Here is a 23,945-nt window from a genome sequence, read left to right as displayed (position 1 = left end):
TTATACTAGACCCATGGGAGCCACAAGAAGAACACAGGTCGTGTAAATACACAGAACCAAACCTAGACGGTCCAAACTTCTTTCCTGAGAGTTAACGTCAATATCTGCCCTGTGTTTCTCAGTAGCCCGAGTGCCAGTCTGTTCCTGCTCTCAACAAAGCTGTATGGAAACCCAGTGACAGAGGGGTTGGCTAGTGGGAAGAGGCCGACAGCCAGCCTAGTTTCAGAAGACCAAGACCCCTCTCCTGGTGATGGCTGACTGGACCTACAGAAACCACTACATCTACTCCACATGCAGACTGACCATATGATCCCTTTTCAGTCAGATACTCTCATTTTCCAAATAAAGTGTCAAGATCCTCAAGTTGCTTCCCATGACACTTCCCAAGGGAAAAGCAGGATCTTAGCATCGTCCTCCGTTGCTGGGAAGAAGTTCAACGATTTCTCTCAATATTTTTTTACAGCCCTTACTTTTAAGTGTTTACCCCCAGCTTTAGGTAGTCACCGTACGTAGGTCTCTCAGTACAGTGCCCCTCTGTCATACTGTGGACTGCATTCCTCAGACACACAGCCTAGACTTAAACAGAAACTATCAAACTAACTATGTCACTGACACTTCACACCACTACTTCACTACTACCTACTGAGCAGCTTTGTAGCTTAACGCATGCCAATACTCAACTACTAACTACACACACACACACACACATGCAGTCTAGGTCTCCTAATCCCCAACCCCCCCCCCCCCCCCCCGGCCCCCCGCACACACACATGCACATGTCAGGTACATTCTCATCTCCTTTAGGTTCTAATGAACACAAACAATCAACTCAACACCAGTTCTAAGGAGTTCCATCCAGGTTTGTTTGTGCTTAAAGGAGCTTCCTTTCCTGCATTGGTCCTGACAGACTGACTGCAGGGTTTGTAGTGTCTCACTTAAATGATTTATACCTGCTTTGGGGTGGAAATGGGCTCATTCACTCACACTGTCTCAAATCCCTCCCACACTCCCCCTGCCTGCAGCACACTGCATTGCAACACTAGTGTTACAGATAAGACTTAACTTTGGGTGCCCAGACCTGACCACAGATACCCCCCACCTGTTTAGAATTAATGTGTCGCCTTTAAAATTCCAGTTAAGCTAAATCACAGACAGTAAGGCTCAATCGAAATACATAAATCAACCATTTTGCATAAAACAAACAACATCCCCAAAAAATTATTTCCAGAAGCAAAGCCAACATTGCATAAAATGCAAGCACAAAGTAAAGTAGAGCGACTGTCGATTACCGTTAGAGATCTGGTACTGTAGTCTTGACCTCTCTGAACCTAACTCGCCCCTGCCTAAGCATAAGCATCATTTATAATGCTTTTAAAGTTGTATTATGGCGTTCTCATCACTACAACCTGTCTGTTAAAACAGAGCTGCAGAAACACAGATCTTCCTATTCATCTTTTCCCCCTGACCCCCCCCCCCCCCCCCCCCTCAGACTTTCAGGATTAAGACTAAAGCATGTTCTTCTCCCCGCTAGCTGCACAGCTATCCCACCCAGAGTACATTAGCGCAGTTTCCCTCGCAAACTGAGACAAGCCCCTCACACACACACCCACTGTCCTCCACAGATAGATAGTCACACAGGGTCTCAGTGTCCCTTCGGCTTGGCTTTCGAGGTGTCTAGGAGGTTCCCCCCCTCTACGAACATGTTGGGGATGTCCTGGCCAAAGTAGATTTTACTGTTGGCTGCTATGGCCTGGTACTTCATCAGCTCCAGATACTCAGGGGTTAACTTCAACTGGGGGAAAGAGGGCGGCAAGAGAGACAATGTCAGTGTGAGCAATGTGTGTCTGTCCATCTGTTGCACGTGCTTGAATTATACTTTATCCACATTATACTCAGTGGTTGTTGTACCCTGCAAATGGGTAGAGAGGAGAGCGAGAGAGACACTGACAGTGGTTATGTATGTATGTTTTGTTTTTACCATGTTGGCTTCAGCTAGCTTGGCTGCAGTGTAGTACTCAGCATCAGCCCTGGCCTTTTCCCGAGCCAGGAAGGCAGAGTCTGAAAGACAGAAACAGGGTTTATTAAACGGATTGAACAACCCTCTCCAGTCATGAGACAGTGTGACCCACATACGAGTGTTTGATTAGAGACCCACCCTCTATCTGCGATATCTTCTTGTCAGTCTCTTTCTCCATCACCTTCTGTTCGAAATGGATCTCTGCTACCTGAGACAACTTCTGAGCCTCTGTGAGAGAGACGTAGAGAAAAGAGAGATTGTTTAACAGTGTGCTGTGTATATCATTATAGAATAGGGGAGTCGTTGCTAGGTTATCATGTTAAATAAACGTTACCAATGATGGCTTTCTTCCTCTCAGTCTCTGCTTCTTTCTCCACCACCTTCTGGGTCTGAACCATTATCATCAAACGAGTCTTCTCAGCCTCCCTAGAAGAGAGAGAGAGAGAGAGAGAGAGAGAGAGAGAGAGAGAGAGAGAGAGAGAGAGAGAGAGAGAGAGTGTGAGTGAGTGTCTCACACACACACACAAAATCAACAGATGTGCCTTCTCCGTCTCCCACAGAGCCAGCGAGCAAGAGAGAGAGAGAGAGCGTAGTGAACTACATACACCCACTCATAAAAGACTCACATGAGTTCAAAGTTTCTCCTGATAGCCTCTGGGATCTTGGGCTTCGTCACCCGGACCGCCTGCAACACAGATGAGAGAGAAAATACGTTCAATACACAAATATTCAAACCCTCTCAACCTAACCCAAAGTCCCACCACTGTTAACTTCTCCACATGCGGAGCTATAGACCGGAGAGAGACTCAAGGAGGTCTGGAGTCATAGTTCAGTGTGTTTGCCTGTGTACAGACGTGCGTACCTGTATTGTAAGTCCAGGGGCCATGACATTGAGGTCCTTCTGTAAGGCGATCTTCAGATTCTCATCTATGATGTCTGGGAGACAAACATATAGATGGTTGACATGTTGTGACAGTGTTTCCTCTAGGATTGTTTTCAGCTGCGGGGGGGAAAGGGTTTTGTTGTAGCTGGGCGGTGTGCACATGCCGCGCCAGCCGGTGTGAATATCAATAAGTCATGAAATAAAATGACACTCAACTGCAAAACAAACGTAAGAACATATTTATTGACTATGTATCCACACATAATGCCTCCATGACCCACTACTTAAAGAGGGCGCTGTATATTTCGCCTCAGGGACAAAGTTCGCAGTCTGGCTGAGAGCACTTAATCTTTCTTGTTTCTTTAAAGACCTCTAAGTCTCTGTCATAGGGAACCCGGCCCAGAGGTGTCCCGTTGATGCTCAGTAGCATACATGATGCCAGATGGTCCCCCTGCAGAATGCTTCTCAAGTCTGTCTTCACCTACAAATACATCCGTGTGGTAGAGCCATGGGTGAAACCTTGTCTCGTCTACCGACTTAGGGTCCCAGCCTGTGCTTAGTCTTAGTTTTCTCCCTCCTCTCCATCTCTTTCTGCCCTCTCTCTTGCTTCACTCTGCTCTGCTGTGCCACTCGCCTCCACTACTCCTCCACTAATTCTCTCACATCACAAATATTGTAGCTGGAACATTATTAATAATAATTAGTTGGCCATGAACATAACCATCAATGGCCATCAATATAACCAAAACACTGGCAGATTCAGGACGATGGGGAGGCAGTGTGTGTGTGTGTGTGTGTGTGTGTGTGTGTGTGTGTGTGTGTGTGTGTGGGGGGGGGAATGTCCAAGGGAGAAGCAAAAAGGCTCAGCAAGTATTGCTCTGTCTCTGCGATTATTGGCAGCCGCCATATATGGCGGAGACGGTGTTACTTGTACCCGTGAGTCTTGTCCTGTTGTATGTGAAAGACATTGTCCATGTCTGTTTGTGAATGCATTCCATCTGTGCCTTCAGTATTTGTGTCCCTGTATACTTGTTTCTATGTGGACATAAATAAATGATTAAAATGTGTGTGTGTGTGTGTGTGTGTGTGTGTGCATGGGTGTGTGCGTGAATGCACGCTCGCTTGCTCACACTCACCGAACAACTCTATGTAGACCTCCTGTAGAGTGTGTACACTGCAGAATTGGTTGAGTTCATGGTGAATCTTGTTGAAGATCAGAGTTTTATCATAATCTGCTGTATAGTTCTTCACCGTGTCTACCACTGGAGAGAAGTAGAGGATGGTGGAAAGTTAAGGGTTAGGTCCAATGTGCTGTCATGTTCTTCTCTGAAAGGACAGAGGGGGGAATGCTGAAAGTGTTGTGTTCTGAGGATCTCACCAGATGTAGGGACCAGCATGTTGACAACCTCTATTCTGTCAAAGTAGATCATCACTCCTCCACTAGAGAGAACACACATTAGCATTGTGTCACACACACACACACACACACACACACACACACACACACACACACACACCAGTTCGTTCAGTTCAAAGACCACAGACACATTCCACTACAGAGAGAACACACATCAGCATTGTGTCATTCATTCATTCATACACACACCCACACACCTACCCACACACACACCCACACACACACACACACACCCACACACACACACACACACACACACACACACACACACACACACACACACACACACACACACACACACACACACACACACACACACACTTCAACACCAGACACCTGAATTCCCCTCAACTTACCTGGTTCCACAAGGCACATTCTTAATCTCGTCGGTTTGTAGCGTAGTCTGTAACACATGAGAGTTAAACATCAGAGGACGCACCAACCTCTATTGTAATCTGCTTCTTCCATGTTAAGGTACGTTCTGTAGGAGACGACGAAGGTTAAGGTTAGATCGGTACCTGTACAGATCTAAAGGTCGTGATGAAAGGCAGCATGATGTGGTATCCAGGACCATTAGGTGAGGTCAACAGAGCTCCTCCCCTGAAAACATAACAAATACAAAACGTTCATTTTGTTTTTTACATGAACTTTTTTTACATGAACTTTCCAAAAGTAACTGTTGACAGACATCAACAAAGTGTGCAAACATGTAATCAGGGCTTGTATGGCTATCTTTTGTACACATCGTAGAGGACAGTTGGGTGCTGCTGGGGGGATTGGTGAAGGTTAAGGGTCATACATACCTGTAGTAAACAGCAAGGTGTCCCTCCTCGATCTTGTGTATGGAGGAGTGTAGAAAAATGGCCATCAGTCCTGCTACTGCTGCGACTACTGCCCCGACGTGCGCCATGGTCATCCTCACAAGCACTCACCTGCAGACACACACACAAGCTTTGAAGTGACACACAAGGCCACACAACCACAGTGCCTACTCCCTAGTACACCTACCTTTGAAGTGACACACAGGCCACACACAACCACAGTGCCTACTCCCTAGTACACCTACCTTTGAAGTGACACACAGGCCACACACAACCACAGTGCCTACTCCCTAGTACACCTACCTTTGAAGTGACACACAGGCCACACACAACCACAGTGCCTACTCCCTAGTACACCTACCTTTGAAGTGACACACAGGCCACACACAACCACAGTGCCTACTCCCTAGTACACCTACCTTTGAAGTGACACACAGGCCACACACAACCACAGTGCCTACTCCCTAGTACACCTACCTTTGAAGTGACACACAGGCCACACACAACCACAGGGCCTACTCCCTAGTACACCTACCCGACAAAGGCCCAGGTAAAGTAAAGCTCTGCCAATGAGTCAGCTAGCCCACTTTAGGTGATCTGACAGTTACCGCCCTATTTATATGTCCTGTCACAACGAGGAACAAGCCAGGCTGACTACAACATACTGACCTCTATAATCTGATTATATTATGACGAATACTCCAGCTGGGGGAAATGTCACTAAATGAAAAATGTGATTTGCATGGGAAGGCATGAAAGCATTAGACAACGTCTCTAAGCCTTAGCGACCACCCGTGTTAGCCATGCTAACTCGTGAGTTTAGAATGATAAGGTTCTATCTCCGTTTAGAATGATAAGGTTTTATCTCCGTTTAGAATGATACGGTTCTATCTCCGTTTAGAATGATAAGGTTCTATCTCCGTTTAGAATGATAAGGTTTTATCTCCGTTTAGAATGATAAGGTTCTATCTCCGTTTAGGGCAGTTCAGAGATATTGAGCGTCAAAGTTTTTACATTCCATTATGTTTTGTGAGATGGAACCTTTGTATTTTATGAATTACTAACTCAAAAATGTCAACATTTAAAAAAATAACACCACACAGGCATTAATAAACACCTAATGGATCAGATTATGTAAAAAAAAACTCAATTTTGACAAAAATGGAGATAGAACCTTATCATTCTAACTGGCCAAGCTAACGTTGGCTGCAGGAATTACAACTGTCTGGTCATGTCGTGTCGATGTAGGCTGGCTAGCTAAGCTAAGCTAGCTCTAATAATAACTAAAGTCAAGCTCAAGCTCAGGCAATTCAACTACAGAATACATTTCATTATTTTTTTTACCAGTATATTGAAATGGCACCTATTGTCTTCTTATTCTTATTCTTATTCTTATTCTTATTCTTATTATCCAGTAGTTCGCAGTGACCCATCCCCCTCACACACCACCCACGGGTGCTTATAGCTTCACTTCTGACAGTGATAACTGGTGGCGTTCGTAAATTCGCCCTGAGAGCGCCGGAGCGCACACTGGGTTCAACGTCATAAAGAAAACAAGCAATTTGATTGGACGAGAGGCATTCCATGAGTGCTGATCAGATTTCCAGAGCGTGTTTTTGTCTTCGAACGTCCGACGCTTTTACTCTCCCTGCTCCCTTCCTTCCTTCTCTTCCGGGTGAGAAGCAGCAGGGTTGCCAGATGGGATCGGGCAATTTCCATCCTAACCTAACCACAGTCTTAAAAATAGCTAAATCCACCAAAAAACCACCAGCCCAAAACCTATATTGTCAGAAAACAGCTAATTACTATTGGGCAGTAATGTTTTCTATTGTTGGTAAATATGTAAATACATTTGATTTAATTTAAAAAATATTATATTATTATTGAAGTTAACTGCAGATTATTAATTATTAATCTCTGAGTATTGGAGCCAATGGGAGCTGAGCTGTGTGTGAGTGTGGTTATGTGGGAGCCAATGGGAGCTGAGCTGTGTGTGAGTGTGGTTATGTGGGAGCCAATGGGAGCTGAGTTGTGTGTGAGTGTGGAGTTATGTGGGAGCCAATGGGAGCTGAGCTGTGTGTGAGTGTGCCTGCGGTGTGTGTGTGCAAGTGTTGGACCACGTATGAAAACTTAAGCTAGGTATGAATTGTAATAACTTGTAAGCTAGGCATGAATTGCATGAGTCGCAGAACAAATCGCGTGCTACCTAGGGGCCCACTCTGGCCATCTTGCATTAGGGACCACCAGTGCAGACTCGACACGCCACTGATCATCCAGCCCAACCGCCCAAATGCTTTTCTTCCGGCCCGGTGTGATCAAAAGTAGCTCATTCGGCGGTAACCCCCCCACCCCATCTGGCAACCCTGGCGGGTGGGGCTCTCTGTTGGGTCAGAGAACCGATGCGTTTGTTACTAAAAGCAGAAATAGTGGGCGGGGGAAGTAATAGAGAACTAAACGAATATGACCCATGTCTAAAAACAATAACACCAACGAAGTTAAGCACATGATGACTTGACACACAAAAATGTGCCTTTCTCCGTATCCATGTCTGCACACACACAGACAATGATGCCAATATTTCACTCAAATAATGTTGTATATTCAGGGCTTTATTCTTACACTCTCAGTGCTTAGTGCTCATCAAATAAATAAAATAAGGTTACACATTTCATGCAAATGGTTTATGTACAAAACACTCTAAAAGTGTACACACTTATTATTATTTCATAACAAACTTCTTTCTTTTGTTCTTCCAGTATACATTAGACAGTAACTAAATGAGGCACTTGTTAAAATCTCTGGCTTCACATTCACATGATGAGTTCTGAGGTTGAGATGATCCATACTGAGTCCAGCTCCAGTCTTGGGCCTGCAGGAGAGACACAGAGGGTCAGTATGATTCTACTGCGCGCACGCACGCACGCACGCACACACACACACACACACACACACACACACACACACACACACACACACACATCCACACCCATATTGGAAAGCCTGATTAGTCACCTTTACAACGAGGTACAACTTGTAAGGATCTTGCATTCGTGGAATGAGTTACACAGCTAAACGTGTGGGTAGAGGCCCAAAAAAAGTTGCCAAAATCCCCTGCAATATTCTTCTGTTGGTATTCACTCTCGTTTTGAGCTTCAAGTGCTGGCAGGTGTATGTCAGTCACAGGTGTGTGACTGGCACCTGAATGGCACCTAATTGACAGGAATGATATTCTGGGGCCAGTGGCGATCCCATATCTCCAGAATCTGGGACCTAACTCCATCCTCCAGGATAACAACGCTCGCCCCCACAGAGCCAGGATCATCACAGAGTACCTCCAGAATTTGGGAGTGGAGAGGATGGAATGGCCTGCCGTGAATCCAGACCTCAACCCAATTGAAGACTTGTGGGATCAGCTTGGGCGTGCTGTACGTGCCAGAGTGACCAACGCAACCATGTTGGCTGACTTGCGGCAAATCCTGGTTGAGGAATGACCAGCATGAGGAGGAGGTGAGAAGCTGTTGTTGACTGCGTATGGATCTTCCACACGCTACTGAGGTCCCTGACAGTGTCAAATGAATAAAGTGTAAAAATGGCCAACATGTGTTGTTTTTTCCTTATTACTGTGGGAGAATGCAATCATCCAATCCACCAAGCAACTCAAAACGAGAGTGAATACCAGCAGAAGAATATAGGGGATTTTGGCAAATATGTTTGGGCCGCTACCCACACGTTTAGCTGTGTTGCTCATTCCACGAATGCATGATCCTTACAAGTTGTGCCTCGTTGTAAAGGTGACTAATCAGGCTTTCCAACAATATAAAATTCAATACCAATTGGTATTATTAAAGGGGAGGAATAATCGACCGAAATAACGTTTCCGAACTTTTTTTGAGGGGTTTATTTGTCATACTATGTCTTGGTTTGTGTATTTTTTTCATACATTTTATCTTTTAATTGTATCCTTTTTCCTTTTCTCCAAAAGGTTTTTGTGTTGACCACTTTTCTTTATAATCCTGTGAGGGATGGGTCGTGTGGGAACGTGACTGTGACGTGAAATAACATTTTCATGAAGATAAGACATTAATTTACTCACACACACATGCACACCATAAACACACACTTACTAAGAAGCTGTCCTGGGTGGTGTCCTGCAGCAGTGAGGTCAACTGAGTCAGGTAACGCTGGTTTTCCTCCAATAGGTAGCGCACTGAACCACTGAGAGAGAGAGAGACACACACACAAACAGAACAATAATTAGAATGCTTTCTTCTGTATTGGGTCTTCTAGGCTTCTAGGGATCTGTCACAAGAGTGGTACCACCACTGGTTCCTTTTTCAAATGATGGCAAAGTCGCAGCATTTTCCATGCAAGGTGTGTTTATTTGGCCCGTGCAGACAAAGACAGCGAATACATACACCACAGCATCCTGGCTCTCCCAAACTCTGACCACCCAGGGTTTACTCTGGGGCCCCTCTTAAACTCTAAGCCCCGCCCCCTTGGAACATACCAAGTTCACATACAATAATTAGTTAATGCCAACCTAACTTCACTTGTCTGTAAATACGATATTCTACTATATTAACAATAGAAAGTATTTTTTTTTCCAGAAGTATCTTTATTGGGTTACCAATACCAAATAGACAAATTGTTGAAAGTATTCAATCACCCGTTTTTACATTTTTAGAACAATACAAAACAAAAACAAAAAGGACAGTACAGTACAAAAAAGGAGGAAACTAAGAAAAAAACAGTACAAGAGAGGACTCAAAACAAAAACAAAAAAATGGCTGTGTTGCACATGGGGCTGAATGAACATTCATACTTCAAGAAGGACAATCAATTATCATTGTTGTAACCAATCATTGACCAATGAATATACAGTATATATATATATATATATATATATATATATATATATATATAAATAGTAGCATTCTGTGTGCTTTGTAAAATAAGTAATAAGACTTATAATAAGAATAATCTAATCATCTAAAGAAGGAATTGCATTAACAAAAGAAAGAATAGGATCCCAAGTTTTGTTGAACTTATTAGTGCAGCCCCTTATTATATTTGATCTTCTCTAAACATAAAAATTACATTAAGTCCTTCAACCAAGAATTAGAAGATGGAGGCTTTTGGTCCTTCCAATGCAGTAAAATACGCCTGCGGGCTACAAGCGAAGCAAAGGCTATAACATTGTTCTCCCTGGTAGTGAAGCTGGAAAATTCCTCAGAAACACCCAAAATAGAAATTAAAGAGCTAGGGACTACTGGCTTATTGAAGGCCTTCGAGAGAGTCTCATAAAAAGAGGACCAAAAAGGATCCAGTTTTGAACAGGAAAAGAACATGTGTGTATGGGTGGCCGGAGAGAGAGAGAACCTCTATCGCATACCTCACTAGTGTCATACAATTTGCTGAGTTTAGCTTTGGTCAGGTGTGACCTGTGTAGGACCTTAAACTGTATCAGTGTCAGTCTGGCGCAGGATGAAGTAGAGTTGATTCTGTCCAGGGCCCCCTGCCACCATTCAGGTGAAAAGGTAATACCAAGCTCTTTCTCCCAAGTGTTTTTAGTTACTAAAGGAGAGGATAATGCTGATATGATTAACTCCACTACAATTGAGATGACTCCACGGATTACTGGTAGAGATAAAATTGTGTCAGTGAGAGAATCGGGTGGTTGGTTGGGGAAATTGGGGAAGTTACAGCGGGCAAAGTTTCGGATTTGAAAATATCTAAATAGGTGAGAATTTGGAAGGTCAAATTTATTCTTGAGCATATCAAAGGAGGCAAATACTTTATCAACAAAAAGTTGTTTGAAGTAGACCAAACCTCTCTCCCTCCACAAAGAAAAGACTGTGTCAAGAGATGAAGGAAGAAAAATAGGGTTATTACAGATGGGCATTAGTGGGGAAAGGGAATCAAATTTAAAGTGGCGTCTAAACTGCCTCCAAATCTTTACCGTGGATAGTACAATTGGATGAGATATATGTTTAGCAGGGTTTGAATTTAGCGGGGCGCAACTCAAAGCTGATAGGGAGACAATGCCGCAGGAGTGCGCCTCCATCTGACACCAATCTGTAGTGGGGGAATTGTACCAAGTGTGAATTTTTTGAATATTAGCCGCCCAGTAGTATGCCAGGAGATTAGGTAGTGCTGAAGGTAGTGCTGAAGTGCAAACCGTCAATTAACACTTGGTCTATCCTGGTTTTTGAACCCACCCATCCCAGCCCCATGCGCACGCACTATAATACCCGCCCCCCTCTCGACAGCTCTGTTTGGCCAATCTCCGCTACACCCCGGAAGACCTACAGCGCGGACAACGGACAGACAGTTTACAAACTGAGACAAACATGTAACGTACAATAAACAGAGTGCCTTACACCATGGTGTATTTGTGTTGTTTATGTGGGTATATAACTGTGGAGGGCTTGTAAATGGAAGGTGTAGACGAACATGATAACCTACTGAACGGTAGGGAACGGGGAGTGTGTATGTGTGTTATGGCCTGTCCGATATAGTCGGCAGGTCGTGACGGCATCTCCATCACAGGGTCTTACCCATCATTGGATCCTGGTAGAGGCGAGTTGAGGGCTTCTGTTTGAGGCTGAGGGACGGACACAGAAGCATGTTGTGTGGGGCTGGAGGCATCCACGTTGTCCTGTTTTTTGCATTGTTTTTGTTCATGTATACATGTGAAAAAAAGCATAAACGCACCTACTGTAATGCCAAAACAAATTCCTATATGTGTCAAGCATAATGGCAATAAACGTTATCTGAATCTGAATCTGAATCTGAATCTGGACAGTTCATTCTGTAGGCAGAATTCAACACTCTAGTTACAACATTTTACAGGCTGGACATATTTTACTGTGTGCATTCACAGACTTTGAAGTGATAGACTTTAGGGCAGCTCAGTGTCAATAAGGGTGTGTGCATGTGTACTCACACAGGCAATCTTGAGCATGTGCCAGAACTCCCTTTGTCTCTTTATCTGCATCTGCATCACTGCTTTGTCCGCTGCCACAATGCTCTCTATCGCCCCCTCCAGTTTAGGAATCACATCAACGATACGTTGCTTACAAGCCAGAATCGTACTACACAGAGAGAGAGAGAGAGAGAGAGAGAGAGAGAGAGAGAGAGAGAGAGAGAGAGAGAGAGAGAGAGAGAGAGAGAGAGAGAGAGAGAGAGAGAGAGAGAGAGAGAGAGAGAGACATAAGACGTGTTTCCATAAAATGTAATAATAAAGTGTAATAATAAGAAAGAAAATGCGAATTATGTGCGTTTCCATTAACCGGTTTGATGCGAATAAGTTAGGCTACGTAAAGTGTAATTTCGTCAGAGGATGACGCGCTATAGGCTAGGGGACTCTGTTGGACAATTTACATTGGGGGAAATAAGTATTTCAATATTCAACACATCAATATTTTGTCCAGTAAATGTATTTCCAATGAGCCTATTCAAGTGACATTTGCACCAGACTTTGGTATTAACTCAAAACAATCCAGACAAAAAACATTAAAGTCCATATGTAAATAAAGTTATGTGTAATACAGTGGAATGAAACAGGATTTTTTTTTAATATATTATTATTATTGAATTGTAGTTTACTGAACAAGCAGTGAGTTTTCCTTTCTTAATTAAGAAAGCAGGTGCCTTGGATAAGTCATGGACAACTGTAGTTGTGCTTGTTTATAAAGGGCTGGTATGATATGCTGGCTGAAATGCGGACGAGAGGGAACTACGTAAAGACGCTCCATTACTTTCAACATTTTAAAACCTGTGTTCTCGACAAAGGAGAATGGTCCGCTGCTGTAAAAACACCTAGTTAGGTCCATATACTGTATATTTGGACACAGACAGAATTTGTGTTATTTTAGCTGTTTACCAAAACATCTTCAAGTTACAGTCATATAATGAATATGGCCTTAAAGTGCAGACTCTCAGCTTTAGGGTAAGGGTATTCACATCCAAATTGAAGGAAGGGTTTAGGAATTACAGCTCTTTAATATGTAACTCCCTCTTTTTCAAGGGACCAAAAGTAATTGGACAATTGACTCAAAAACTGTTTCATGGGCCAGTGTGGGCCAATCCTTCATTATTTATTTATCAAATAAGCAGGTAAAAGGTCTGAGTTGATTCCAAGTGTGGCATTTGCATTTGGAAGCTGTTGCTGTATACGCACAACATGCAGTCAACGGAGCTCTCAATGCAAGTGAAACAGGCCATCCTTAGGCTGTAAAAAAATCCATCAGAGAGATAGTGGGAACATTAATAGTGGCCAAATTATTATTATTATTAACTGTTTGGTACATTCTGAGAAAAAAAAGAACGCACTGGTGAGCGCGGCACCACAAAAAGGTCTGGACGTCCAAGAGTGGTGGATGATCACAGGATCCTTTACATGGTAAAGAAAAACCCCTTCAACATCCAGCCATGTGAAGAACAGTCTCCAGGAGATAGGCATATCATTATCCAAGTGTACCATAAAGAGAAGACTTCACACAAACAAATACAGAGGGTTCACTACAAGGTGCAAGCCATTCATAAGCCTCAAGAATAGAAAGGCCAGATTAGACTTTGACAAAAAACATCTAAAAAAAGCCAGCCCTATTCTGGAACAGCATTCTTTGGACAGATGAAACTAAGATCAACCTGTACCAGAAGGATGGGAAGAAAAAAGTATGGAGAAGGCTTGGAACAGCTCATGATCCGATGCATACCACATCATCTGTAAAAAAAAACTTGGAGGCAGTGTGATGACATGGACATGCATGGCTTCCAATGGCACTGGGTCACTAGTGTTTATTGATGATGTGACAGAAGACAGAAGTAGACAGATGAATTCTGAAGTGTTTAGAGATATATTCTGTCTGCTCAGATTCAGACAAATTCAGCAAAGTTGATTGGATGGTGCTTCACAATACAGATGGACAATGACCTAAAACATACTGCGTAAGCAACCCAGGACTTTTTAAGGCAAAGAAGTGGAATATTCTGCAATGGCCAGAGTCAATCACCTGATCTCAACCCAATCAAGCATGCATTTCACTTGCTGAAGACAAAACTAAAGGCAGAAAGACCCACGAACAAACAACAACTGAAGACTGCTGCAGTAAAGGCCAAAAGGAGGAAACCCAGGAGGAAACAAAGGAGGAAACCCAGCATTTGGTGATGTCCATGGGTTATGGATATTAAAATGGGTTATGGGTATTAAAAATGAACATTTTATTTATGATTATGTTAATTTATCCAATTACTTTTGAGCTCCTGAAAATAGGGGACTGTGTATAAAAATGGTTGCAATTCCTAAACGTTTCATACAATACTTTTGTTCAATCCCTTGAATTAAAGCTGAAAGTCTGCACTTCAATTACATCTTGATTGTTTCATTCCAAATCCATTGTGGTGGCATACAGAGCCAAAATTATGGAAATTGTGTTACTGTCCAAATACTTCCGGACCTAACTGTATGTCGTTTGTTTGAACGCTGCATTCCTTCGGTACACACGCGAACCGAAGATTTTCAGTACAAATACGTGTACCGTTACACCCATAGTATTTGTGTGCGTATTTATTTTTATTTATATATATTGTGTGTGTTTGTGTGAGATCTGTCTATCTGTCTGTGTGTGTGTGTGTGTGTGTGTGTGTGTTACCTGAGATGTGTGTACAGGTCTCTGAGGACCCTGTCCTGGTTCTGGACGGTGTGGACGATGACCTTCACCATCTCTGAGCTGTCACTGTAGCCATGCGGCAGGTCTTTATCTGAACACACAACATACCGGTGTGTCCTATGAAAGTCAACCTACACACACACACACACACACACACACACACACACACACACACACACACACACACACACAGACACACACACACACACACACACACACACACACACACACACACACACACACACACACACTTCACTTATGCCTCTGTCATGCCCAGTGTGTAGTTCTACTCACTCTTGCATTTGGCTTTCATCTGCTTATAGAGCTCAATGGCCTTCTCCTCCCTGCAGAGACACACATAAATCATATACGTAACCGCAGGGTCCCCGGTTGGATTCCGGCCGGGGACATATCCTGCATGTCATCCCTCCTCTCTCTCTCACCCATCCTTCCTGTCTAAATCTTCACTGTATCTGTCAAATAAAATGAAAAATATGAGTGGGACTGCCCCACTAATAACAAAAAAAAAAAAAAAGACACTGACACACACACACACACACACACACACACACACACACACACACACACACACACGCACACACACAAACATCAGAGACACTGACAGCTGTTCCAGTACGTCTCCTTGTTTCCTGGCAAAGGGACTTCTCTGCAACTTCACGATTTCCGCATGTAGAGATACAATCTCTTCATCCAGATACCCCAACTCTGCTACCTTAAACACAATCACACACAGACACAGACCGCCATGATGTCTTCACAATCTTCACAACAGGGAACAACCTAATCAGCTACAGTACAAACACATGAGCAGCTGTAGTGGTACAGTACAGTATATTAGTGTATAGTACAGTATAGGGATGCACCGAAAGTTCGGCCACCAAAATTATTCGGCCAAAAATAGCCAAAAAAGCACATTCTTAAGCAATCACTGGAAACTGATGGGATCACAGTATTATGTGACAGCTGCTGGTGAAAGCTAGTAGGCGATTTAATGTTTTATTTTGAAAAATGTAAATACATTTCAGCGTTTTTGAAAATCAATGACACCCCTGCTTGTCAACTAACACAGCTTGTTTTGTGAGCCTGCTAACAATGTAGTGTTATAGTTAACTAGGTAGTAGTGGGGATTACTCACCGAATCCATTGTATTGCAATATTTTGGCTTGACTAGTGAGTCTGTGATGTAATTGTGTCACAATTTGTACATCTTTCATGTGATTTTGATCATTATCATTTTTACATGAATAAGCTAACAAGCATGAATAAAACGCTACATTTATTTAACTTATGCAATGGTACAAAAATTTGCTAAATAAATAATAAAACTGCCGGTACGCACTCAGTATTCGGTAGTTGGTATTCGGCCAAGTGTTTCTTTAATTCGGTTTCGGCCTCGGCCAATAATTTTCATTTCGGTGAATCCCTAGTACAGTACAGTACAATACAGTATAATATAGTATAGTGTAGTACAGTACAGTGTAGTATAGTATAGTACAATATAGTATAGTGTAGTATAGTGCAGCACAGTAAGGTATAGTGTAGTATAGTGCAGTACAATATAGCATAGTATAGTGTAGTATAGTGCAGCACAGTAAAGTATAGTGTAGTATAGTGCAGCACAGTAAAGTGTAGTATAGTATAGTGCAGCACAGTAAAGTATAGTGTAGTATAGTGCAGCACAGTAAAGTATAGTGTAGTGTAGTGCAGCACAGTAAAGTATAGTGTAGTATAGTGCAGCACAGTAAAGTATAGTGTAGTATAGTGCAGCACAGTAAAGTATAGTGTAGTATAGTGCAGCACAGTAAAGTATAGTGTAGTATAGTGCAGCACAGTAAAGTATAGTGTAGTATAGTGCAGCACAGTAAAGTATAGTGTAGTATAGTGCAGCACAGTAAAGTATAGTGTAGTATAGTGCAGCACAGTAAAGTATAGTGTAGTATAGTGCAGCACAGTAAAGTGTAGTGTAGTATAGTGCAGCACAGTAAAGTGTAGTGTAGTATAGTGCAGCACAGTAAAGTATAGTGTAGTATAGTGCAGCACAGTATAGTGCAGTACATTACAATGCTGGTACCTGTGCAAACGCAGCTGCCTTCTCTTCATTGTCTTGCCAAGACTTCAGCATCTTCTCTGAAGCTGCAGTATGGAGTACAGAGTTTAAACAGCAGTGTGTGATTTATGTTGTTAACGTTTGCTATTCTGTTTCTGATGTTGTTCAGAGAATAAAACGGCAATATGTATCACATTTTTGTTGTTGTGTGAAAATAATAATGATACAGTCCTGACACCGTAAAAACCACGGTTATACCGTAAACTGCGGTTAAATTCGAGGACGTTTTAACGGTGACATTTTGTTACCGCCCAACCCTGCTGCATGCTTTCACTTCTCACAGTCTCTGCGGGTCAGTGTAAAACACGTACAGATGCCGGTGTGTTTCTGCAGAGAGTAGTGGCCCAGGTCGTGCTGTATGCTGGTCTTAAAGAAGCCCAGTTTGGCTCGGAGCTGCTGAGACCTGGAGGACAGCAAGTTCTTGTACCTGGTCAGGTTGGTGTTGAAACGCAGCAGACTGAGCCTAAACACACACACACACACACACACACACACACACACACACACACACACACAGTATTAGAGCGATAACTTGGTTAGAGTGATCAGGGGGGTATTCCAACAACGTCGCTAAAGGAAAATCCAGTCTTGCGAAGCTTTAGCGACATTGATGGAATACCCCCCAGGTGTGTGTGTGTGTGTGTGTGTGTGTGTGTGTGTGTGTGTGTGTGTGTGTGTGTGTGTGTTGGTGTACCTACATGGCAGCCCTCTGTCCCTGGTAGAGCCGTATGTAATCGTCTGTCAGTCCACAGATGTAGCTGACTGCCTCCCCCCACACCTTCTTCAGTGCAGCCAGGGGAAGCTGGGTTCTAGTCTCCCTAACTGAGACACCAGAGAGGAACCAGAAAGAGAGAGCCTGGGTGACAGGGTCGTCAAAGACATGTCCTTTCATCAGTGTCTCTTACGAGCTTTATACTGGTGTACAAACCAAAATGTATCCTACATTCTCCACAGGAAGGAATAATAATATTGCGTACCTATAAAGTTGACGCTGTCAGGCAGTGGTCTAGGGGTGAAGGGTCCAGAGTATTTAGTCAGACTCTTATCAAACAGGAACACTACAGAGGTGTCCCATCCTTGCTGGAGAAAGAGACCAACATATTCATGTGTTTCAGTGTGTGTGTGTGTACACCCGTCTTTGTGTGGTACGTTGTACAGGGTTTCTGTGTGTGTGTGTGTGTGTGTGTGTGTGTGTGTGTGTACCGGTCCATCAGGCAGGCAGTATGCAGGTGGCCTGCGGGGGTCCAGGGAGAATCCTGTCTCCAGCAGCAGCTCCTGGCTGAGCGGGGGGATGTGTGTGTGAGTTTGTGTCTCCAGACGCTGCAGTAGGGAGTGTAGCCCTTCTTCAGGGCCCAGCACCAACGAGTGCAGCTGGGCAGACATCATGTCCAACACATGGATCACCTGGAGAATAGAAAGACAAAGACAACAACTGAATGAAGAATTTCCATTGATAATGTTGCAGCTACAACCCCTTTTTCAAGTCCTAATGATGCCCCACCCCTGCTGCAAAAAACCTATAGTGAAACAGTGGCGTAACAGCATACACAGGCATTATAGGGGTTTGTGTGTGTGTGTGTGCGTGCGCATGTGTGTGTCTTAACCTTCATGTTGACAATATTCTGCAGGGCCGTGTAGCAGAAGGGTTGGTGTGTGTCAGGATGCAACTCCCCACCCCGTGTAGCAGGGTCCCACATCAGCAGAGTTTGCAGCAGAGCCTCCAATGGCTCCAACAGGGGCCTACGCACACGCGCACACACACACACACACACACACACACACACACACACACACACACACACACACACACGTCAAATAGTATTTGAAAAAGTACACAAAACAAATACACACAGAGTGGAGCCAATATTTTATGGTTTAACAGGGCACGATATAATACAGTTAGTTAAAGGTAGCAGCAGGTCACAATGTTTTGGATATAAACAATGTAAAGTAATGTTTATGAAAATACAGTAGCCGTTGTGTTGTGTGTGTGTGTGTGTGTGTGTGTGTGTGTGTGCGTGTGTACCTGCTCAGGTTGTTGGGGTACGGCAGGTGTGTGGAGAATCGGACTTCTCCATTCATATCCTCGACCGCCATTATGACTTTAGGACCTTTGTTACAGACTTTATTGTTCCTAGGAGAATTAACAAACACAGCAGGTCAAACACGGTAAGTAGGATTGACTTGGTAAAACACTGATTCCTGAGACACATCTACGAAAGGTGAGTGAGGAAGAAGGGGGAAGAAGTAAATGGCGACACACACTCCACTCACCACTGTACAGGCTGCATGTTGTGTAGAAAGGGCCGGAAGCCGACAGTGCACTCAAAGATCATGATTCCCAAACTCCAGTAGTCCACCGACACCGTGTAAGGATCGCTCTCAAACAGTTCTGGAGCCTAACACACACACACACACACACACACACACGTATACGTACTTACACACATACATGTACACGTACACATGGAAGCATACATACATACATGTACACGCACGTGCATACAGACTTGTTGGAATAAGCCCCTTACGTTTCTAACAGTTATTTTAGGTAACTTTGCACACTACAGGGGTTTGATGTTAGGGGATCTCACCAGGTACTGCAGAGTTCCCACGAAGGAGACGCAGAGACTGCCCTGGTCCAGGTCTTTAGCATAACCCAGATCTATTATCTTATGTACCAACTAGTGGAGGAGGAGAGAAGAGGTGGGACGGCAGAGAAAAATAGAGAAGGGGAAAAATTATAGGTTGAGAGAAGAGATTTAATGTTTGACTACGAGAGTGTGTGTGTGTGTGTGTGTGTGTGTGTGTGTGTGTGTGTGGGTGTGAGAGAGAGAGACAGCTCACCTTCCCACCCAACTCCTGCAGTACTATGTTCTCTGGCTTCAGGTCTCTGTGGATGATCTTATTCTCATGAAGGTACTGGATTCCCGACCCTATGAGTGTGTTTGTGTCTTTTAGTATAAATTACATAACTCAGACAATTACGTGGACAATGGCAGTCTACATAATGTCAACATAATCTAACCTAAGAGAGGCAATACTGTATACTGTACAAACACATTACCAACATCGCTGAGTAGGGAGAGAAGTTCACTCTCCTTCAGTCCACAGCAGTTCTCAGGCTTATTCAGCATCTAAATATGGGATTTTAGGAAAGCAGACAAATGTGGCATCATCACTGTGTTTATGCAAAGAAGAACTGCTAAAACACTTGATATTCAAGCTTCAGAATCAGAGAAACAACCTCTGATTCAACCTACCACAGGGTTCGACAGTAACGCTTGCCCGCTTGCACGGAGCAAGTAAAAAATTCGCCGGGTTTGTTTGCGCGAGCCCGACGACGCTGCTGGATCCTGGATATTTTTACCTGTGTGCAGGAAGAACAATAGACGGCGCAGGCGCCAGACTAGACTAGATGATCGTGGAGTGAAGATATTATCAAAGCGTACGCGCCTGTCGATCACCCGTCGCATCGCGTACGCTTTGATAATATCTTCACTACACGTAAAAATATCCAGGGTCCAGCAGCGTCGTCGGGCTCACGCAAACTAACCCGACAGATTTTTTCGGGCAAGCGTTACTGTCGAATCCTGTACCATTAACCCCTTCAGGTGTCCCTTGGAGCACTAATTCATCAATCAGTGCATGTATGTATTTATGCTTACATAAATCTACCTATCCATGATCTATCCATCCATGATCTACCTATCCATGAGCTCTCCATACATGATCTATCCATCTCCAGTACTGTGTTGATTGTGCGGTAGCCTACCTTGCGCAGATCCCCTCTAGAGCAGAACTCCATGGCCAGCAGGGGAAGGTCGTTTAGAGCGATGGAACTCATCTCCTCCGGAACCTCTCTGGCTCTCACCACGTTCACATGGCTCAGCCTGGTGCAGGAGGCAACACACCAGGAGACAGAGTTTAGAGAGACAACGGCACAGTGATGACAGCGGAACTGTAGCGAGGACAACCTGCTGCTACCTAAGGGAGCTGATGTCATCCATCACTAATCTACTGGGCTGGGAGGAGGTCTGCACTCAGCAGGTTATCTGTTGTTGCCATTGAACTAGAGACTAAACGCTAGCATGAGACTAAACGCTAGCATAACAACTGTGCTCATCCCCATCACAGAGGCCCAGGAAGGTATTCCGTGTGCACACATTTTACTTTCTTTGTTCTTGTTTTTTTATATATATATATATATATTTATTTATTTTATGTCATTTGTTTTATTTTTTTATGTCTATGATAAAGTGTGCAAGTTGGTGATGAAATTCACACATTTCAGATCTGCATGTTATTTCATAATCTTTGATTTCGATATTAGGATTGCTTCTTCCTGCTTACCACCGCAGCTGTAAATAAGTGGTTGGGGAATCAGGTCAGGTCAGGTCATTGTGTGTCAATAAGCGGCATGACTGATATGGTCTGGGTTCTTAGAATATTTCATTTGCTGTTACAAGTGTTAGGACACTTTACGGAACGTGTCATAATAAATACCTGTCAATCATTCATAAAGCCCCTCCCACAGCCCTTTTTACACCCCTTTGCTTTACAGCAATGATACTGAAGGGTTGCATTTTTGTTGATGCAATTTTGGTGTGAATGTCAAATTCTTCCCTGTTTTAGTCAGAAAAAGAACAATATATTTATGTGGAGTTGGAGAACACACAGCTCTTTTCAAGAACATCATTCAGCACTAAGGTTATTGAAGGGCCTCATACAGTCGAAGCCTGCTTGGGCTCAACATAATACATGAATACAAGTTGGCTACATCAGTCAAAAGGAGAAAGGATTATACTCACTTCTTCATGATCTGTATCTCTCTGCTCCAACGGTGTCTGTTCTTGGAGTTCAGTTCCAGACGACACAGTTTCACAGCAATCTTTTCTGCTGTCTCCTACACCAAACACAGGCACACACATATCCCCACCAAGATGTTCTTAAATGTGATAAACACAGCAACAGTTATGGTGAGTGTGTGGACGGACCCAGAACTCACCAGGTGCTGGTACAACAGTTATGGTGAGTGTGTGGGGCGGACCCAGAACTCACCAGGTAGCCTACTGGTACAACAGTTATGGTGAGTGTGTGGGGCGACCCAGAACTCACCAGGTACTGGTACAACAGTTATGGTGAGTGTGGGGCGACCCAGAACTCACCAGGTGCTGGTACAACAGTTATGGTGAGTGTGTGGGGCGGACCCAGAACTCACCAGGTAGCCTACTGGTACAACAGTTATGGTGAGTGTGTGGACGGACCCAGAACTCACCAGGTAGCCTACTGGTACAACAGTTATGGTGAGTGTGTGGACGGACCCAGAACTCACCAGGTAGCCTACTGGTACAACAGTTATGGTGAGTGTGTGGACGGACCCAGAACTCACCAGGTAGCCTACTGGTACAACAGTTATGGTGAGTGTGTGGAAGGACCCAGAACTCACCAGGTGCTGGTACAACAGTTATGGTGAGTGTGTGGGGCGGACCCAGAACTCACCAGGTACTGGTACAACAGTTATGGTGAGTGTGTGGGGCGGACCCAGAACTCACCAGGTGCTGGTACAGGTAGACGTGGCCGAACCCGCCCGTCCCGAGCCGCTCCTTCAGCTCCCAGGAGCCACACAGTTGCGTCTGTCTGGGGGTTCTAGTCTCCATCCTTCCCCGCGTATGTCAATGGCTGCGACTGAAAGGAGCGAGCGGCCAAAGTCTTGCTTATTTAGAAGTGGAATTTTGTGACGTTAGAATTATAAGGTTCTATCTCCATTTTTGTCAAAATTGAGTTTTTTACATAGTCTGATCCATTAGGTGTTTATTAACGCCTGTGTGGTGTTATTTTTAAAATGTTGACATTTTTGAGTTAGTAATTCATAAAATACAAAGGTTCCATCTCACAAAACATAATGGAATGTAAACACTTTGACGCTCAATATCTCTGAACTACCCTAAACGGAGATAGAACCTTATCATTCTAAACTCACGATTTGTATTGCTTATTGCTTATGCAATACAATCATAATGACTTACCTTTGACCTCTTTGTCGGCAGGATAGAATGACAATTGTCAGGACATTAACATGGACTCAGAGAGTAGGACCATTTCGCTGTGGAATCAGTGTTCCTCTCGTTCTCCGGACAGCCTCCCACACAGTAGACCTTGCCTGGCTCCGCTAGTTATACAAGAGAAACGTCAACAAACTTAACAATCATGTCGCATCTAGCTCACTAAGTTGGCTACTGTGCAAACGCGTTATGCATTTAGATAGTTATAAGTTCAAACCGAATACTACACACGTGTCTGGAAAGTGTTTCAAGGCGATTATGGAAACTATTTTCACACTGAAAACGAAAGTGCCGTCAAAACGCAAAAGCAGGACCAATACTGCGCATGCGTCATTCACAGACGCACTTCAAACACTGGCTTCATAGGCATCGCCACTAGAGGGCGCCAGGCACAACATGGACCACATCTGTCAAACACTGGCTTCATAGGCATAGCCACTAGAGGGCGCCAGGCACGCCATGGACCACATCTGTGCACTGGACTGAATGCTGCAGGAAAACAAGCGGTTGAGAAAACACGCAGTTTCCATTAACACTAGAACAGCTGTACTCTGTTGTACTTTATACAACAGTTAGGGCTCAGGGCTTTGATAGTCACCAGTTGTTTGCACAGATTATTTGTTTATTTACATTATCTGTTTTCTATTGTTGGTAAATATGTAAATACATTTGATTTAATTTTAAAAATATATTATATTAATATTGAAGTTCACTGCAGATTATTAATTATTAATCTCTGAGTATTGGAGAAGGGGTAGGATTAAATAAGTTTATGCTTCTTCCTACTCCTTTTCGGACATGTTAAATAGTGTTTTTTGTCTTGTTTTGTTTTTTCTTGTTTTTGTTTTGTCTTTTGTTGTTATAACTATTTCTTTTTACACATGTTCGAAATAAAGCTTTCATTCATAGTTCCGACCAAGTAATTTGATTGGACAAGAGG

General features: G+C 43.6%; 3 protein-coding genes across 3 annotated transcripts in view; 1 reads left to right on the top strand and 2 right to left on the bottom strand.

The window, feature by feature from the left end:
* Positions 1–23,945, top strand: part of echs1 (enoyl CoA hydratase, short chain, 1, mitochondrial) — a 418,160-nt gene that overhangs the window by 73,497 nt on the left and 320,718 nt on the right. The window lies entirely within an intron of this gene.
* Positions 760–6,612, bottom strand: erlin1 (ER lipid raft associated 1). The gene is made up of 12 exons (XM_080534500.1): positions 6,483–6,612; positions 5,121–5,249; positions 4,836–4,917; positions 4,674–4,720; positions 4,279–4,340; positions 4,037–4,162; positions 2,880–2,953; positions 2,644–2,702; positions 2,352–2,443; positions 2,156–2,245; positions 1,979–2,058; positions 760–1,792 (listed from the first exon to the last, which is right to left on the bottom strand). Exons 2-12 carry the CDS (start codon positions 5,231–5,233, stop codon positions 1,643–1,645), a joined length of 975 nt encoding a protein of 324 aa, XP_080390626.1. The 5' UTR covers positions 5,234–5,249; positions 6,483–6,612; the 3' UTR covers positions 760–1,642.
* On the bottom strand, positions 7,827–23,099 carry LOC308160960 (inhibitor of nuclear factor kappa-B kinase subunit alpha-like). The gene is made up of 22 exons (XM_080534883.1): positions 22,970–23,099; positions 22,496–22,628; positions 21,752–21,846; positions 20,716–20,833; positions 20,008–20,077; positions 19,788–19,876; positions 19,535–19,624; positions 19,215–19,339; positions 18,967–19,074; positions 18,545–18,680; positions 18,144–18,344; positions 17,918–18,020; positions 17,639–17,762; positions 17,252–17,403; positions 16,905–16,966; positions 15,436–15,545; positions 15,107–15,156; positions 14,795–14,903; positions 12,085–12,232; positions 11,696–11,796; positions 9,263–9,353; positions 7,827–8,007 (listed from the first exon to the last, which is right to left on the bottom strand). Exons 2-22 carry the CDS (start codon positions 22,598–22,600, stop codon positions 7,912–7,914), a joined length of 2,283 nt encoding a protein of 760 aa, XP_080391009.1. The 5' UTR covers positions 22,601–22,628; positions 22,970–23,099; the 3' UTR covers positions 7,827–7,911.

Source organism: Nansenia antarctica (assembly GCF_963989245.1).
Source record: "Nansenia antarctica genome assembly, chromosome: 1".
NCBI lineage: Eukaryota > Metazoa > Chordata > Actinopteri > Argentiniformes > Microstomatidae > Nansenia > Nansenia antarctica.
Note: the sequence above shows the minus strand (reverse complement) of the source record. Positions and strands in the feature narration are given on the sequence as shown.

Excerpts from the sequence above, each read along its gene's own strand:
- erlin1 (XM_080534500.1), bottom strand. The coding sequence starts at position 5,233 with ATGACCATGGCGCACGTCGGGGCAGTAGTCGCAGCAGTAGCAGGACTG. Across the intron at positions 4,721-4,835 it reads CGACCTTTAGATCTGTACAG|ACTACGCTACAAACCGACGA; the intron begins GTACCGATCTAA and ends CATGTGTTACAG. Across the intron at positions 2,246-2,351 it reads GAGGAAGAAAGCCATCATTG|AGGCTCAGAAGTTGTCTCAG; the intron begins GTAACGTTTATT and ends TCTCTCTCACAG.
- LOC308160960 (XM_080534883.1), bottom strand. The coding sequence starts at position 22,600 with ATGGAGACTAGAACCCCCAGACAGACGCAACTGTGTGGCTCCTGGGAG. Across the intron at positions 20,078-20,715 it reads CTAGAGGGGATCTGCGCAAG|ATGCTGAATAAGCCTGAGAA; the intron begins GTAGGCTACCGC and ends TCCCATATTTAG. Across the intron at positions 18,021-18,143 it reads ACTGCCTGCCTGATGGACCG|CAAGGATGGGACACCTCTGT; the intron begins GTACACACACAC and ends CTCTTTCTCCAG.